This window comes from Rosa rugosa, chromosome 4, assembly GCF_958449725.1.
Source record: "Rosa rugosa chromosome 4, drRosRugo1.1, whole genome shotgun sequence".
In the NCBI taxonomy this organism is placed as follows: domain Eukaryota; kingdom Viridiplantae; phylum Streptophyta; class Magnoliopsida; order Rosales; family Rosaceae; genus Rosa; species Rosa rugosa.
The window spans coordinates 40,751,989-40,769,368 of record NC_084823.1 but is presented as its reverse complement, the minus strand read 5'-3'; the positions used below and the strand labels follow the sequence as shown (position 1 = coordinate 40,769,368).

General features: G+C 41.3%; 1 protein-coding gene and 1 long non-coding RNA gene across 8 annotated transcripts; both read right to left on the bottom strand.

Moving 5' to 3' along the window:
- Nucleotides 1-9,695: 9,695 nt before the first annotated feature.
- On the bottom strand, nucleotides 9,696-10,661 carry LOC133706578 (ethylene-responsive transcription factor ERF039-like). Its single transcript, XM_062132107.1, has one exon. It carries the CDS (start codon nucleotides 10,610-10,612, stop codon nucleotides 10,067-10,069), a length of 546 nt encoding a protein of 181 aa, XP_061988091.1. The 5' UTR covers nucleotides 10,613-10,661; the 3' UTR covers nucleotides 9,696-10,066.
- A 1,908-nt stretch (nucleotides 10,662-12,569) lies between these two features.
- LOC133707085 (uncharacterized) lies at nucleotides 12,570-15,632 on the bottom strand. Of its 7 annotated transcripts, XR_009844918.1 has the most exons (5): nucleotides 14,304-15,632; nucleotides 14,095-14,145; nucleotides 13,452-13,831; nucleotides 13,256-13,367; nucleotides 12,570-13,055 (listed from the first exon to the last, which is right to left on the bottom strand). It is a non-coding gene; the product is annotated as an uncharacterized LOC133707085 (long non-coding RNA). The 7 variants fall into 7 exon arrangements; XR_009844913.1 differs by having other exon boundaries at nucleotides 14,095-15,632; XR_009844914.1 differs by having other exon boundaries at nucleotides 13,452-14,145; nucleotides 14,283-15,632.
- Between the last annotated feature and the right edge of the window lie 1,748 nt (nucleotides 15,633-17,380).

Genomic DNA, 17,380 nt, shown 5'->3' with positions numbered 1-17,380 from the left:
TCTCCAAGCTTGGAGCTTGTTGGGATCTCCAAACTTAGAGTTTGTAGAGAATTTATGATCGACCACTTACGTCATAGTTTTGATCTAATCCAATACCTCTTGGAATCGAATTTATTGGAAGCGATCGCGCTCAGAAATTCCTAATTTCTTGGAAGCGATTACGCTCAGAAATTTCTATTGTTTTCGTGGTAGCTTTTCCGCTCCGAAACTAATCCTTTTTCCTTGTTCTCTTTTCAGGATGAGTAACCTGAACAATATGGACTTTGCTCCATTGGGAACAACTGGCTCTGGATATCACAAGTGGGTTCGTGATGTCCGCTAGCATCTCAAGGCTGAAGGAATCCTGGATACGATTCTTGAGCCTAGCCAGGTCTTGCTAACTATTAAGCAAGCTCAAGCTTTGGAAGCAAATAGAGCAACCTTGGAGGCAAATCAGGTGAAAGCCGTCATCCTAATGATTCGTCATATGGATGATTCGCTCCAGTTTGAGTATATTATTGAAGAAGACCTCAGAAGGCTGTGGGTCTCACTTGAAGAAAGATTTGGCAACGTCCGTGACTCCCTGCTTCCTGACCTAGAAGTGAGATGGCATAGCCTCCGCTTCTGTGATTTCAAGTCAGTTCTTGACTACAACTCAAAAGCACTTCGCATTAAATCCTTGATGGAAAAGATATCACAGATGCGATGTTGATTGAGAAGACTCTCTCTACCTTCCCCGTCTCTGCTTTGATGTTGCTAAGAACTAGCGAATCGATGTTACTGCAGGATTGATCACAAGGTTTCATGAGCTCATTGGAGCTATGAATGTTGCTGAAAAGTATGACAACATCCTTGTGAAGAACTATAATTCAAGGCCCGTGGGAACATAACATATTTCGGAGTCCAATTGTAGTCGCGCCCCTAAGGGAGGGCACTAAGAGCGAAACCCTAAATCTTGGGACATTTCTGGACATCTTGGTCCATATTCTCGCTCTAATGAGGAAGGTAACTGATTACACACATTTATATACGTGTAATCATATTTAAAACACTAGAATTAAGCTAATATTCGAGTCAATTAATATGTAATTAATTTATTTTTATTTATTTTGTAGTAAATAAACGGAGTTGCGGAAACGAGATAGAATGACGCGAAAATGGTGAAGATTTGAGTTTTCGACAAGAAGACGAAATTGTGGATTTGTTAATTGCTTAATTAAGCCTAACTTTAATTAAGCTTAATTAAGCCTAACTGTAAGCAAGCCTGCACGTGTCATCCTCCTCTCTTTGCAATTGACCAAAGTTAATCAATCTACTTGCAAAATGGTACAGCACATGTTTTTTTTGTTTTTTTTTGAAATAAGGGCTATGCGGCTGCCCTCAAGCCTTTACTAATGAAACGGATGAATACATAGGGGGGGACATAAAGCCGAAACCCCTGATTACAATACACCCAAAGAGAACTTCCCGAATAATAACAGGAGTCTCTACAACAACAATGTATTCAAACATGCACCTAATAGCAAAGAGTGTCATACCAACTACTCTATTTGCTTTACAATAACGGTGGCATATCAGAAAGTTAAAGCAGTGCCATAGTACCAATAATTTAGTAGCTTTCCCAATATGCTGCCAATCGGAAATAAAACCGACGACACGTCGTTTCATCCCACCACCAAGAGGTTGCAACCAATGCATGATCCGCCGCCTCGCTAGGGCAGACAAGGCATACTGAGTATGCAAACCTGGACATCGCCCACATGACCTTGCCAAGAGTTGGCAGGGATTTATTGTAGATAAACTACACCTAAACTTGATACATAATATCAAAACTAAATAATACCTACTATAAACCCACCAGTAGAGGCCCAAGTACTGAAGACAGGCCCAAGATTCCGGATAGGCCCACTTCCATGTAGAAGCCCCCGACCCATGCCAGGCCCACGATCCTTGTTGCGCCAGATCGTCCACTTTTTCCGGTCGGAATGGTGGCACTGCAACCAACGAACCACGACGACATAGAATCGCGGCCAGAACCAGTGACCAGAACACCGCACGCTGGTGCAGCACGTGTTTTGCTCCCTTAATTAACCAGCCACAAATCCCAGACCATGTGCCACCCATATGGACCATTTCTTTTCTTCTTCAATCTCAGCCATCCGTTCCTGATGCATCTCTATCTTTAAGACCAGCCACCTCCTTTAATTGATGAATTAAATCATCCCTTTTCACAATTCCGCCGCACACCAAAATCCCATCAGACCCTCTCTTACCAACCACAATAGCGCCGCACCACCACTCCAGCCTCTTTTCTCTCTAACACCGAAACCACCCACCCCATATCTCATCTTTTCCTCCTTCTCACCAATTTCTTCTCCTCATCAAGATCACACCTCCTCACCAAGATCCACCTCACCAAGATTCCTCCTTCTCATCTTTTCTTCTCCTCACCAAGATCCACCTCACCAAAATTCACCTCACTAAAATTCCATCTTCTCATCAATTTCACAAGATTCAAAGGGGAAGCCCAAGCATCAAGAGCTTCATCACTATCAAGTTTGGGTAAAAGTGGAGAGCCATAAATCAAGGCTAGCTATAATTGCTTTATAGCAATTTGTGGCTTGTTCTTGTTACTCCTACTTCTCTTCACTTTGTTCCTCTTTAAATTATGTATTTTGATGTTAGTTTGGTGATGGGTAGTGAGTAGTTTTGTTGTTGGGGGCTAGGGTTGTGTGCCCTAGTCCAAATCTTGTGTAAAAAATGCTTATTTTAATGTAATGATGCAATTTTCATATGATGGATGCTTATATCTATTTTTGTTGGGTTAAAATGCATGTTTAGGAGCCTAGTCAACTCTAGGGTGTGTATTTTGAGCATGTCTAGGATGGAGTTAGAGGCTTGACCGCCTCTAATTCCTAAGCTAGAAACCTTCAATTTCGTATTCGAGGGGTTATAAGCATGGTGATTTACACCCGTTGCGTGAATGCGCGGGCGGGTCGCTTAGTAGTCTAATTCCTCGATCTTTAGGCCTCTTGATGTGAATTAGAGACCCTTGAACCGACTCTAATTCATGCCAAGTGAGTTCCTACGACCCTTGAACCGGAGTAGGAATACCATGAAAGGGAATTTCGGTTCTTGAGCCTTGAACCGCCTTGGATATGACTACCGCCAAAGTAGGAAATTTGCATCTACATTAGATTAGCTTCCGACACATGAGATTTGGGTGAAGGAACCTCCCTAGCACACGGCATTCTCATTATATTGTTCACACTTTTCTAGTTTAATTTTCTTGCATTTTTATTAATTGCTTTGCATTTTATTACTTTTTGTTAAGTTCAAATCAACTCTCAAACATTAAATCAATCGACTCATTTGTGTATACCCATCTTGAGGCTACAAGTTAGTGGCTTTGAATAGGCTTGGTGTGAGCTAAGCCGAGCATTGCCAAGGCTTGGTGCCTTGATTGTTTATAATTTTTATTCTAATTTTTATTTTTCTTGTGTGCTTTTAGTATCCTACCGCCAATTATCTTGGTTAGGTCCAACACCTAATCCCCGAGGTACGATAAACTAAGGTCCAAATACTTCCCTTACTTGACACGATTCGTACGCTTGTGAGAGTATATGCATCAAGTCAGTAACCACCAAAATAGGCAAACACGGAACTGAAGAGGTCAACGTGGCAAGAGAGAGGGAGGCAACGCCTCTGGCCATGTTGGTGGCGCCCCCAACACTAATACATCCAAATGACGCTTTCAAAGCGCCTCAATCAATGGAGTCTGAGCATAGAAATGTATGTTTCCGATGTGGATTGTCCGGTCATTGGGCACACATTTGTAGAGCTCGTGAAGATATTGTCACCGCCTACAAAGCATATTGTGAAGCAAGAGAAGCTCACTATGTGGAACAAGAAGATCAAGAAGGTGATCTAGAGTGAAGAGTTGAAGACTTCAAATCTGGCTGGGATCAATAAATTGTCAATTCTGTTCAAGTCTTTATTTTTCCAAGAGATGTAATAGGCAATTGCCATATATTTTGTACTAAATGTCATTGGTTTAGTTTCTCTTCAAACAAAGCTCATCCAAAGTGATTATGATATCTAGAAAGGTTTTGAGATAAGTGGTACTTAAGCGAGTTTTGCTCCACCGACATCTCTCTACTCACCTGGTCATATTTATTTTGGAGTTACCGAAAGAAGTTAAACGACTACCATTGTTTTGCATTAGCTAGTACTTGGATTAGATTCTCTTAATGATTAAGAAACAATGATGTACCCCGTTGGCTTATGAATAAAATTTCGAGTTCTTTCCATTATGACTTCATTTTGATTCTGAGCATATTACTTTGTGACTACGATGGCTGGTCCATCAGGATTATTTCAAGGACATAGAATAGCCCAAATTCCGCTTGTCAAATGGCATCTTGATTACTGTCACAGAAACTCTCTACGCTCCTAGGGCAAATTGAACCCTAATGAGCTATTCGAGTCAACGGATTCCATGCAAAACACATGAAGAGAACGGAAAATAGTTCCTTTGCACTACCTCTAATGATTGAGAATAAAGACGCATCTTAGAGAAACTTATGTGTCTCTCTAGTGGACTATATGTCACCACTATTCCAGCTATTAAATCCAATAAAGTAATGAGAGAAGATCTCTTGGATTTAGACACATATTGGCTTTGTCATGACAGGATAGGTCATCCTAGTCATGATATGATGATCCGTCTACTAAAGACTTCACACGGACATCTATTCTTTCGAGCGAAATGTAGCAAGAATCAAAGATTGATTCCCGGACTAAGTGTGACCGCTGCGGCCGCCACCTCTGGAGCAGCCGCCTCCGGCCTAGGGCCGCCACCATCCCCCTTGATGACGCCATAGTAGGCGCCACCCATGGCCATGACGCCATGGATGCCAATTCCCATGGTCATGACTCCATGGATGCCACTTCCCATGGTTATGACGCCATGATGGGTGATGTAGTCACAAATTTTACTTCGAATAACGCTTCAACTGCTCAGGCCCAACCAAAATCCTCATTGGTTGCTTCTCAGGCCTCTTGCTAGTTTTATAAAGCCCGTTCCTTAGGAAAATTAGGGCTGAGACCGTCCTATGCAAAGGATATGAAAATACTCATTATGTTCTTACATAGAATCTGTAGGGATTCTGTGGATTGATTCAACCAACTTGCGGACATTTAAATATTTCATGATGTTGGTTGACACGCAAACACGTTGGTCACGTTTTGTGCCATTGTCTACTTGTAATTTTGCTTATACTACACTCTTAGCACATTTCATATGGCGACGGGCTCACTTCTCGGATCATCATATTCAGTCAATTGGACTTGACAATGCTAGAGAGTTTACATCGAAGACTTTCGATGATCATTGCATATCACTGAGACTGATGTTGGACATCATATTCTCATGTACACACACCCAAATGGTCTCGCGAAAACGACTACGATGGTAGCCTGGAAATTGGTAATGCGTACCAATCTCCTTATATCCGCTTGGGGTGATGCAATATCGCATGCAGCTATGCTAATTCATCTACAACCCACCGCCACTCAATCTATCTCTGCATTACAGCTAGTGACTGGGTACAAGTATTTGAGTGCGCCATTTATGTGCCAATTGTGCTGCCACCGCGCACCATGATGGGTCCTCACTGACGAATGGGCAAATACGTTGGATTTGAGACTCCAATAATCGTCCACCAATTAATACCCTTACTAGGCGATTTCCTTACCGCTAGATTTACAGATGTTCAACAGGAATGACATGAATTGTCGTGGTCTGTCCCCATTATGTCTCATCTCGATCCCCTTTAAAGTGACGAGATCACAAATATCTACTGCAAACATGTCTGCAAGGATGGACGTCCCTACGGGAGGACGTAGCGCCACCCTACACAAAGATATGCATGGCGGCGACGCCATAGAGAGTGGCACTCTGGCGTTACAGGCAAGGTTCTAAAAATCGCTAGGCGCTAGTCGGGCGGTGACCAAGTGCCTAGCGCCTAGGCGTCTAGGCGGGAGCCTAGGCGGGGACTAGGCGGTTTTTATTTATTTATTTATTTTTAATAAATACAAATAGATGAGGTAAAAAATATTATAATTTAAATGAGTAATTACATCTAGAACACTAAAACCATTATGAAATAGTATGATATTATTATTTTTTTTAGTAAGAATATAAATATTATTATTTTTTTAGTAAGAATATAAATGGGTAATTGTGAATCGGTGTACAGCTTATCCCAAGGACTCAAACCTTATCTCTATTAGTGTTTAACTGTTTATGCTGAAGTGGTCAATGTTATCAAACTACACGCACAGCAAAAATCACAGGTTGTTAGTTATCCCCAGAAAAGTCGTCGTCTTCTCTAACCTCTACTTTATCCTTTTCTCTCCTCTCTCTGACCCTTCTTTACCTATGGATAGCGGCGACCCTCTCTCTCTCTTCTTTCTCGATGCATCGAGTCTCCTTCCCTCTTTCTCAGATAAAAAAAACCCAAAAAAGTCAGAAAAAAATGAGAAGCAGCGAGAGTCGAGGAAAGAGAGATGACCTTCCGGCTGTCTAAGATCGGCGTCAGAAAAGAGAGGAAGAAGAGAGAGGCGGCAAGAGAAGAGTAGAGAAGAGGAGAGAGATGGGGTTGAATAACCAGACCGCCCAATGAATCTGTGTAGCCGCCCAGAGCGCCTAGCCCCGCCCAGAGCGCCTAGTCCCCCGCCCAAATCTCAAAACAATTTTCTCACCGTTTAAGCATTAATCCGGGCGGCCATGCACCTTCCAGCGCCTAGCCGGCCGCCTAGACCGATTTTTAGAACACTGGTTACAGGCCATGGCCCCAGCTAGGATGCGTGGGAGGCCCGTGGGTTAGAAGGATACTTTGACATCCAATCCTTGGATCATCGACACTCAAAATCCATCTCATGAGAATCTTCCGGATTATGGTTATCGCTGGGGGACCCCTCAACGTCAGAACCTATTCCTGAGAATATAGAGCTCTCTGAAAAATACACTAGTATACATCAGACGTGGGATAAAAACTCCATCATAATTGATGATGTATTCTCGCATTACATAGCGCATGAGTTGGTTGAGTCCGATGATATCGAACCACGCTCCGTTGATGAATGAATGCCAACGTAGAGAAATTTGGCCTAAATGGAAAGATGCGATTCAGGATATGAGCCAGTGATGCCAGCACCTCCTAGCATAAAACCTATTGACTAATGGGTCTTCGTTAGAAAGCGTGATTAGAAAAGGAGATGGTAATCTCGTCTTATGGCACAAGGCTTCTCACAAAACGCCCTAAAATCGACTACGATGAGACATATTCTCTCGTAATGGATGTCATTACACTCCACTACCCTGTCAGTTTGATAGTTTCCGAATAACTAAACATGCAGCTTACGAATATGGTCACTACGTATCTCTATGGGGATCCAGATACGGAATATACATGAAGGTTCATGGTGAACTTCATTTACCCAAGTCAAGTAGCTCTAGACCACGGACCGCGTTTGCAATGAGGTTGAAACTCTCACTAAAGTGACTACTTGATTGGGAAGGGATATGCCCGCGCGTTTTCATGACAAGTTGTAGATTCTATCGAGGTTCATGTTGGACATGATCTTCATTGGAAGCCCTTAAAGAGTTAAGAGAAACCGCTGAACACTTGAAATCCGAGTTTGAGATGAAGGATCTTAGGAGAACACGATTATGTCTTGATTTGGAACTTCAGCATCGTGTTGATAGATGCTTAGGCGTTTTGACAAAGTCAAGCCTTCAAGCACACCCATGATCGTCCGTAGTCTTGATCCTGAAAAAGATCATATTCGTCCGAAGGATGATGACGAAGATGTGCTAGAGGCAGAAGTGCCCTACTTAAGTACAATAGGCGCATTATTGTACTTACCCCAATGCACAAGATCAGACATCGCATTTGTAGTGAACTTGTTAGCTAGATATAGCTTTGCTCCAACGCGACGCCATTGGACTAGTGTAAAAGATATCTTTCGATACTTGAGGTGTACGATTGATATGGGCTTGTTCTATCCCTACAGAGAGAAGATGGATTTGGACCCATCACACACCAAAAATGCCGCCAACACTGGCCTGCATTCTCTATCCCCATCCCAAAACAACATTGGTGTTTTGGAAGGTTTTCCTGATTCTGTGTATCTCTCTAACCCACACAAATGTCACTCCCAAACTGGTTAAGTGTTCACCATAGATAAGACAGCGATATCTTGGAGGTCTACAAAACAGACCCTAGTCGCTATATGTTCGAACCATGCAGAGATTATTGCTCTTCACGAAGTGGTTCGTGAATGTATATGGATTGGATCCATAATTACGCATGTTCGAAGCAATTGTGGTTTGAAGTCTATCACAGATGAGCCTACAAGCATTTATGAGGATAATGCCGCTTGCATTGAACAAATGAAGCAAGGCTACATCAAATGCAACAACACCAAGCATAACAAGCAACAACAGACTCTCCTCAAGATCAAAGTGAACTAGGTTCGATCTGAGGACAGTATGACAGACTTCTGACTAAGTCATCGCCTAATTCCACTTTCGAGAAATATATTGGTAGCATCGTTTGCAGAAGTTATCCGAACTCCCATGACCGTAGTCATCAGGGGGAGATGCAGACATCAGGGGGAGATGTCTACATGTTTGGTCTCGAAGAAAAGTGGTCAAAATATAGAAATCCTTTCCTTAAGCTAAGTAAAGAACCTCCTTAGCATAGAAGGCCTCTGTGTGTGTGTGTGTGTGTGTGTGTATACTGGTTACTACCCTGTGCTTTGGGTCCAAAATAAATTCAGTCCCTAGACTTCTAATTTCATCAAAAACACCCCTGCACTATTATTTTTCATCTAATAGGTCATTCTGTCATGAATCTGTTAACTCGAACAGTTAAATCGTTGACATGGGGTGCCAACTCAGTTCATCTGGGGTCTGTATGCAAGGAAAAATCCCCAAATTAACCTTGGCTCACTCTTCCCCTTATTTCACCCAAATTAAAGATGCATTGCCACTGCGCTACCGGCCGTTAGCAGGTCGAGGATAGCTCCGGCGAGGACCCAAACAGCGATGATAGCTCGGAGATCTCCGAGAGCAAGTCGCTCTCCAAATAAATTTTCATACCAAAATAACTGCTTATTCTGCTTCTTCTCAAATCTGCCCCAATCTTTAACGGCACTGAAAGCAAATTCATATTGGGATTTCGGGACTGATTTGATTTGATCGATTCAAAATTGTGGTGACCATGGCTGCCTTGACGATGAAGAAGTAAGAGGTATGGCTGGTGGGGAAGCGGCTGGAGGGGTGGGATCTGGTGCAGGACGACGGCACCGGAAAGAGGAACTTTACCATGACTTTGAAGACAAGATCAACTTTTCTCTTTTCCACCATATTGGTGCTCTGTGGGATTACAACCTTGTCACAGCCTCACAGGAGGAACCGAGAACCACAAGAAAGTAAGCCCAGGTTAATTTGGGAATTTTATCTTGCATGCAGGCCCCATATGAGCTGAGTTGGCATGTCATGTCAGCGATTTAACGGTTCCAGTTAACAGATTCATGACAGAATGACCTATTGGATGATAGATAATAATTCAGGGGTGTTTTTAATGAACTTAGAAGTCTAGGGACTGAATTGATTTTGGACTGAAAGCATAGGGTAGTAACCAGTATTTAGCCGCCGTATATATGGAAAGGATATATACACACACATATAGGGTTTAGGAACAAAAGGAAGAGTACATGAATTCTAAAAAACAAAAGGAACAATACATGGAAAGGTTTCACTAACTTCTAGCTTCCTTTCATTATAATCATCATTTCCATATAGCTAGTACGTAATCCAATCTGTAGAAACTTAGCATTGAGCGTTCTGCATGCAGTGATCTTGTAGCCTCAGTAGTGAGTAGAGTGTTTACCTTGAAGGCCAGAGTTTGAATTCATCCTCCTTCCACCATCTTCTTCGATCACTCTAGCATTGTACTCCTGAGTCCAAATATGGAATCACTGAGCTGGTGGTTATGGCAGTTCAATATATTGCTCTCTAATCCCATAAGAAAGGCTTTTCTAGCCCGAGACTTGTATCCACAAGCGAAAAATACTCATGATTACTACGATATTTTCCAACATCTAACAGCAGATCAGGAAGGTCAGAAAACGTGTCATCATTTATTATTGATGAAGATGATGAATCTTGAGCCGGTTCGGTTTTGGATTCATGAGCTTCATGACTGCTGCTGCTGCATCTAGGGTAGCTAAGAGCAGCAGCTTTAGCTGCAGCAGCTTGAATGTCTTTCGGCGATGAGCTAGCGGCACAAGGAAGTTCCTGAGCTAGCTCAGGGAAGTTGAGATGAGCCGAGCGGCCTTTGATCGTCAGAGCTGCAACGTCGTGAGCTCGAGCTGCCATTTCGGCCGTAATAAACGTTCCGAGCCATATTCTCGACTTCTTTCTTGGCTCTCTGATTTCTGATACCCATTTTCCCCATTGACGCATTCGAACTCCTCTATACATTGGTTTCTGCTTACTGCCTTCCTCACTCCCATTGCTCACTCTTTTCCGCTCCTCTTTTTGAGTTCTTGCTGATTCCATGTCTTAAAAGAAGAGGGTGGTGATCGCTCTTCTTCCATGGTGAAAAAAGAAGAAACTGCGGGTGTAGCTTTTATAAGAAAACTACATGATAAAATCATGTTAATGGGACCATACCATCAAATATGTCGATATTATTGGGTTATTGCTGTCCCCATGTTGATGTTTGAGGTTTTTGTTTTTTTGTTTTTTTTTTTTAAAGAATGAAAGAAGCCTTTTATTTTAAAAACAAAAATTACATAATATGGGAATGTCGACACCGGTTGTGAACATAAGATTCCCACTCTCCTCCCTAATAACCACCATAGTTACGGTCCGTCATCAATAATGACATCCATAAGCCAAACAAGCCCAACGTCCCTTAAGCAACCTAATCGCCCATTTTCTCAGGCTACATAATAGTACCAATCCCAAGAGTCACGACAAAATTTTTATTACCAACACTAAGAACAACCAAGTGATCTGCACCGTGTCCCAAAACACCCAGACCAGGTCCAAGGATAATTCGCCGCCATATTGACAACAAGAAGTCATTCATGAGCCAAACAAGTCCAACCCCTAAGCAACCTAATTGCCCATTTTCTCGAGCTACACCCAAGAGTCACAACAAATTTTTATCGCCAACACTAAGAACAACCAAGTCATCTCCTCTGCACCGTATCCCAAAACACCCAGACCAGGTCCAAGGATAATTCGCCGCCGTATTGACAACAAGAAGTCATCGATAATATCACATGTAGTCCTCGGGAATAATGCCAAATCAATGACACATCAGTCCATTTGACCCAGGAGTCACAATACATCCTCACAGCTAACCTCAAGAAGAAAATTACCCATTCAACACCGCAATCCAAAACAGCCAGACCACGTGCAGGAGCTCTTCTCCAATACTTTAACCATAAGAACATACTGAGAATAAGTAGAATAGTCCCCAGGAATGATATCCTAACAATGGCACATAAACAGTACCAAGACCCATAAACCCTAACTCAAAAGAGTAGGGACCTTTACCTAGCCAAAAACTAACTAACAAGACCAAAATAAGAAAACAAAGAACAATGAACAAATCAAAGCAGATGCAGCAAACAACTTTTATCTTGCACAACAAAGCTTTCAACTCCGGCCACCCGAAAACCACCGCAATGAAATTGAAGACCCCAATTCCCTTAATCAATAATCCCATACACCCACGTTGAGACCAAGGATTGGAACACCATTGCCATCCCATCCTTGAGTGAATTCATTTAGCCCAACCCTTCCGTTGTCAAAACAACTCTTAGAACCAACAGGCACCATGACCACTTCACCCAATTGCAGGCCCCGACGCCGCAAACCGGCCAGCCACCGTACCTTCCTGGCCTCCCTTTATATATAAAGATCAATAGATAGATATGAAGATATCCTTAATTAATTATAAGAAGAAGAAGAAAAAAAGATCTTTTACGGCAAACAAAAGTGCACTGCAAATGCAATTTTGTGGTGTAAAAAGAGAGCTCATCCAAAGAATTTTGCAAGCTAAGAGAAGTCATGAAAGGGACTAATACCAAAATATAAAGTTAACTTTAAGCCAAAATACAAAGATCATTGTTTTACTGTAAAGATAGTTCTCATATACTGATTGAGGTTTGCATGAAAGCTGCTTAACAAATTAAGTGTCATCACACTACTACAAAAACAAGCATAGGACGCCATCGATTAAGGGTGTCAAATACTCACATTAGCCACCAAAACCATGTATAGCCACTATGCAGCCACCGAACTGATGTCAGTGCCCTTAATTGGGGTTTCCTATGGAGCATACAGCACCATTCTAGCATCGGTGCTGTGTTTTCCACTGAGAACGCCATGGCCCATTTAAAGGATGTTACTGACACATCTGATGTCAACTCATTGATTTTATTCTACACTACTATTAACTGATGTATCGGTGTGAAAACCAAACAGCATTTTAAAAAAAAAATTTGTTGCGCCAGTTTAATTGGCACCAAAATCAAGCATTTATTTTATAAATTTTCATTTTTCCCCTGGCCTGCCCCATGTTTTGGATTGTATAATCATATTACAGCAATTACACAGCAAATGAAAAACCTCTAAAAACACTTATGAGAGACTTTGCTTGTATTCCATAGTTGTCATAACTGCACAATGGAAAATGACTTGTTTAACATGTCGACCGACGTCTTCTCGTCAAGATGCCTCTTCATACTTGAAACTGTAGAAGAATAGAAAGCAAAGCTACCTAATTTAGTTCTCAGGGAACATGTGTGTTCTGAAGGAATCAAAACAGAAAGAAGAACAATAATACTTAGCTTAGCTCTCATGTAGCTTCTGATGTTAACCCTAACATTCAGTATTTCCTTCTCCAATTCGTCTTATCACTTCAACTTCCGCCCAGCTAGGAGCTTTCTTAACCTTGCAGCTACTTGTTTAGAAATTCCTAAAACACCTGTACAATAAGATTTGTGAGTTTAAATACACACTAAAGTCTGAAAACATAAAATAGCAAACTGATCGGGTTTCACATATGAAGTTTCCGGAAATAGTGATAAATAAAGTAACCTCATTGTCACACTATCAGTTGATTCAAAAGCAGAAGCAAAATGCCAACAATGTTCACTTATTTCGTACACCATAATTTGGTTTTACCTTGATCCCATCCGCAAATGTCAATGGCATTGGAAACAATATTTCCTTCTCGATGATATGAGCAACAAAATCAATTACATGGAGTGAATTAATTAATGAGGCTGAGACATATCTGAATACCAAAGAAAAGATAGATATTACAAACTTCAACAACAAACTGCCAAATACAATATATATTCAATAGAAACCTAAATACCTTCAATGGAATACAATGAGCTGATAGAACCAAAACCAGTATGGTGAAGAGCCTTGTTGAACAGATCAGGCAAAAGTAACCAGATAAGAAAAAGAAAATAGTTACCACAAGGCCTGTCATTGAAGTCGCAAATGTAAATAGGTTACGGCATACCACTTTATCATATATAAACTAAAAAGAACCATCAACAAGCATTTAGATTCTATATAAAGAATATAACAAGTTATGCTATTTCACTGCAAAAGTCTAAAGTATATATTCATAAGAAAGGAATTTACTTTAAATTTTGCTTCAATAACTGAAAAGAAAATATTCAGGTTATGAGAACCGGCAATCATCCTGCCAACCCAAATGAAATGTAACAATCCTGAGATACACCACTGTCAATAACAAAGAAACAAAGTTAACAGGAGTATGCATGGTGCATGCTTCCCATGACAGCCCAATGAACACAATTTCACATTCTCACAGCTTCAGTAGTTTCCATCACGGAACCAATTTTAGACAAACATGATATATGGATATAAGTGTCATGACTAGTAATCCCAAAAGTAAAATGCCAGACATTACATGCAAGCTCTGAAACTTAAAATCCCTTGGATCCTCTACTAATGTGAAAAAAAAAAAAAGGGAGGAGTATTACCTTCAAAAATAAAGTAATAGCATGTCTTCTCCTTGATTAGTTTCTCACTCGCTGCAGGAAGTACAATAAACAAAGAGCTATGAAGACTGCTTTTTGTATGGTTTCTCACACTAATGGAATATAATACAAGTAGTATTTATTTGAATATAAAATGCATTGCATTTGGGTTTGTAACAAAGAGAAATTACTCATAATTTACAGATGCTCACTAGTCAAGACTTCAAGTCAGAAGAACTTTGAAACCTTCCCACTGAAACATACCTAGCCATCCAAATAAACTAAGGATGACAAACTGGAAGCACAAAAACATGTAAGAAAAGATACGATAGGATACAGAACGTACTAACCAACATGCTAGCGATAAAGAAGAGAAGAACAATAATATAAGCAAACAAAAAGAAAGTCCTAGAATCCAAGAGTGAAATATTGAAACAGAGAACATGACTACCAAATCAGAACTACCATTGTTGCATAACTTACAATGCAGCAGAAACCTAAAAGAACCATGATAAAGGCAAAAAGCATTAAGTTTATGCCTGACACTGACTATCAGACCTTAATTGTTCCTACAAAACCAAATTTTTGATAAGAAAAATCAAATAGTAAGTACATATATGATACTTTACAGAATTGAAAGCAACCAAGTCTTGAAGCACCGTACTAATCTTAGGTAGTGCCCAAATACATAACTAAATCAGAATCAAACTATAAAAAAGGATTCTTTTGCTTACTCAGTCAGCAACTATGAATAACAAGAGACCATTTTTCAAAGATCAATTGGTAGCATATCCAGTAAGCCACCTAAATCAAGGGTTTATTGATAAATTACAAGCAGAATTCAATTAATTAGGTTGGATAAAGTGAAAATTGGAACTTACAATAATATCTTAGATATCTTCAACAGTCCTCTAGCCATGATCACTGTAATCTAATGAAAATTGGAACTTACAATAATTTCAGACCTCTTGGGTGTCGGAAACCCCCGAAAATTCTGAGATCATCATGCTCAGATCAATATCTTCAACAGCCCTCTAGCCATGATCACAGCAACGGATGGTGGTTTGTAGAGGAGTCCACCCCGGTGACCGAGGTTATAGAGGCCAAATATGGACGACGTCTCTGAGAAGATTCAGCCTTCCAATCTCATTCCGAGAGAGCCAGGTCATTTTTTGGTAAAGTGATCGAGTGACTGTGTGTTGTGGATATTGGGTGGGTTTCAAATACACAATAAACAAACGATAATTTTGGAACAAATTTTGGATTTCCTGCCATCACCCATTCTTTTCATCTGACCAAAAAACGAAGACCCATGCTTTTGCTGATCTAGGGATGAAAACTGGGGGCAAACCCGTAAATATTTGTAACCAAACATACCAATAATGAATAATTTAATCAAATGTGAGCATTGGGCCACCGACTGTCAGTGGCATCTTCATTACAAGTCACCGATCAAATTAAACGGTGCAAAACTATTCAACATACAGACCAATTCAGAAGAGTGCCCAAAATTGGTGTCCTATAGCCCATTTTGTTGTAGTGTCAGTAATTGGAAATCAAATCTCTAGCTACAATATGTTGTCTTAGATATGTGATATCCTCAAATTGACAATCTAATTATGTTTACGTTGATCAATAATTATGAATATGTATATATATATATATATATATATATATATATATATATATATATATATATATCAATCAATCAATTTCTCTAAACTCATATATTATGAAATCTGGCGTGTATTTAAATCTAAAGCTTCACCAAAGTATAAAACATCCTCCACAAATTAATGATTTGAATGATTTCTCACAACTAAATTATAAAGAGCTTTTCATGATTTCCTCATTTTGTCGACTTTTGCTCTGCTAGGTTTTTCTCCATAGCCGAAAAACCGATCGAGATTTACGCAGCCATGGCGGAGGAGGGAGTGGCGGCTACTCTTGCCCTGTCAGAGGAGGCCATGGTGAGCCTGGGTGGGGACAGATATGTGATCCATGACCCTTTGTTTTACTTGTGTGGCCGGCTGCTGTCCAAGAAATGGGTGGTCGTTCCGTCATTCTCGGTGGTGATCTCCGGAGTGTAGAGGCTGAAGAAGAAGGTCCTGATCCATGAAAAGGAGGGAGGGATCTTTGTGTTCCAATTCTAGGAGCAAGAGGTGAAGCACCACATCCTTTACGGTGGACCATGGTATTACAGAAACTCGATTCTCCTGCAGGTGGATTATGATGGTGTAGGTACGCTGGTGGAGGTTCCGCTACACTTCTTCGAAGTCTGGGTTGCGGTGAAGGACTTACGTGTTGCGATGCGCAAAGAATGATCTCTGAACTGTATCAGGACCGTGCTTGGGAGCTTTGTTAGGGTTGATCAGGCGGTGCTGCAGAGGAAGGCTTCCGTTCAACGAACCCAGCTGATACACGATGTGCAGCGGTGGATATGGGCTCGGTGGGTGTTCCATTTCTCATCGAAACTTTCGGTGGAGTTGGATTTCCGATATGAGAAGTGCCATGGCATCTGCAAGAAATGTGGCTTCTTCTGTCATGGTGGAGTGAGCTGCTACAAGGGGCTAGTGTTGGCGGCGGCTGCTGTGGCGCCGGTCTCTGTGGTTTGTAGGTGGTGGCAAACTTTCCGTCGACGAAGGTGGCGGCACTAATGGATTCCGAGACTGCTGGGGCAGTTTCAGGACTTCTTGGGCTGGTGACAGTGGTCCACATCCCTTGGTGGAGGTGAGACTGGTTAAATCCTCTGTTTCTTTGGTTTTTTCGGCGGGAAACCCTAGTTTTAAACTAAGGCTGACTACTGGGCTGGGGAGTAGTGGGCAGCGCTGGTCTGCTGGGCAGGCTGATAGGCTCAATGATTTTGGGCTTTTTTTGGTAAAGGGCTCCAAGCTAGGGTTTTGGGTGTGCATAAATTGAGTGAGGATGATTGGGCCAAGGTTGGGAAGCGAATGAAATTGGCAATTGTGCCTATGGATGTCCCAGACCATTTTTGTGAGGGTTTGGTGGAGGTACCTGTTATTGCTGCTGGGAAGGTGCTGAAAAAAAAAGAAAGAGCCGCCATCGTGGTCATCGGAACAAGCTCAAGCCTGCACCAACTCTGGAGGCAGCTGTTGTGGAGAATGAGACCTTTCCTCAGCAGGGCTAGGTTTGTTGTCCTACATTAGCCCTATGGAAGCAATTGCTGTGATGTTTGTTGCGATGTACATCATTAAGCTCTTAGGCGTCAAAGATTTATGACAGTTACTTTGCTTCGGGCTGTGTAGGACAAGCTTTATTTTCTTTGCTT

Coding starts and splice junctions, on each gene's coding strand:
- LOC133706578 (XM_062132107.1), bottom strand. CDS start 10,612: ATGGAATCAGCAAGAACTCAAAAAGAGGAGCGGAAAAGAGTGAGCAAT.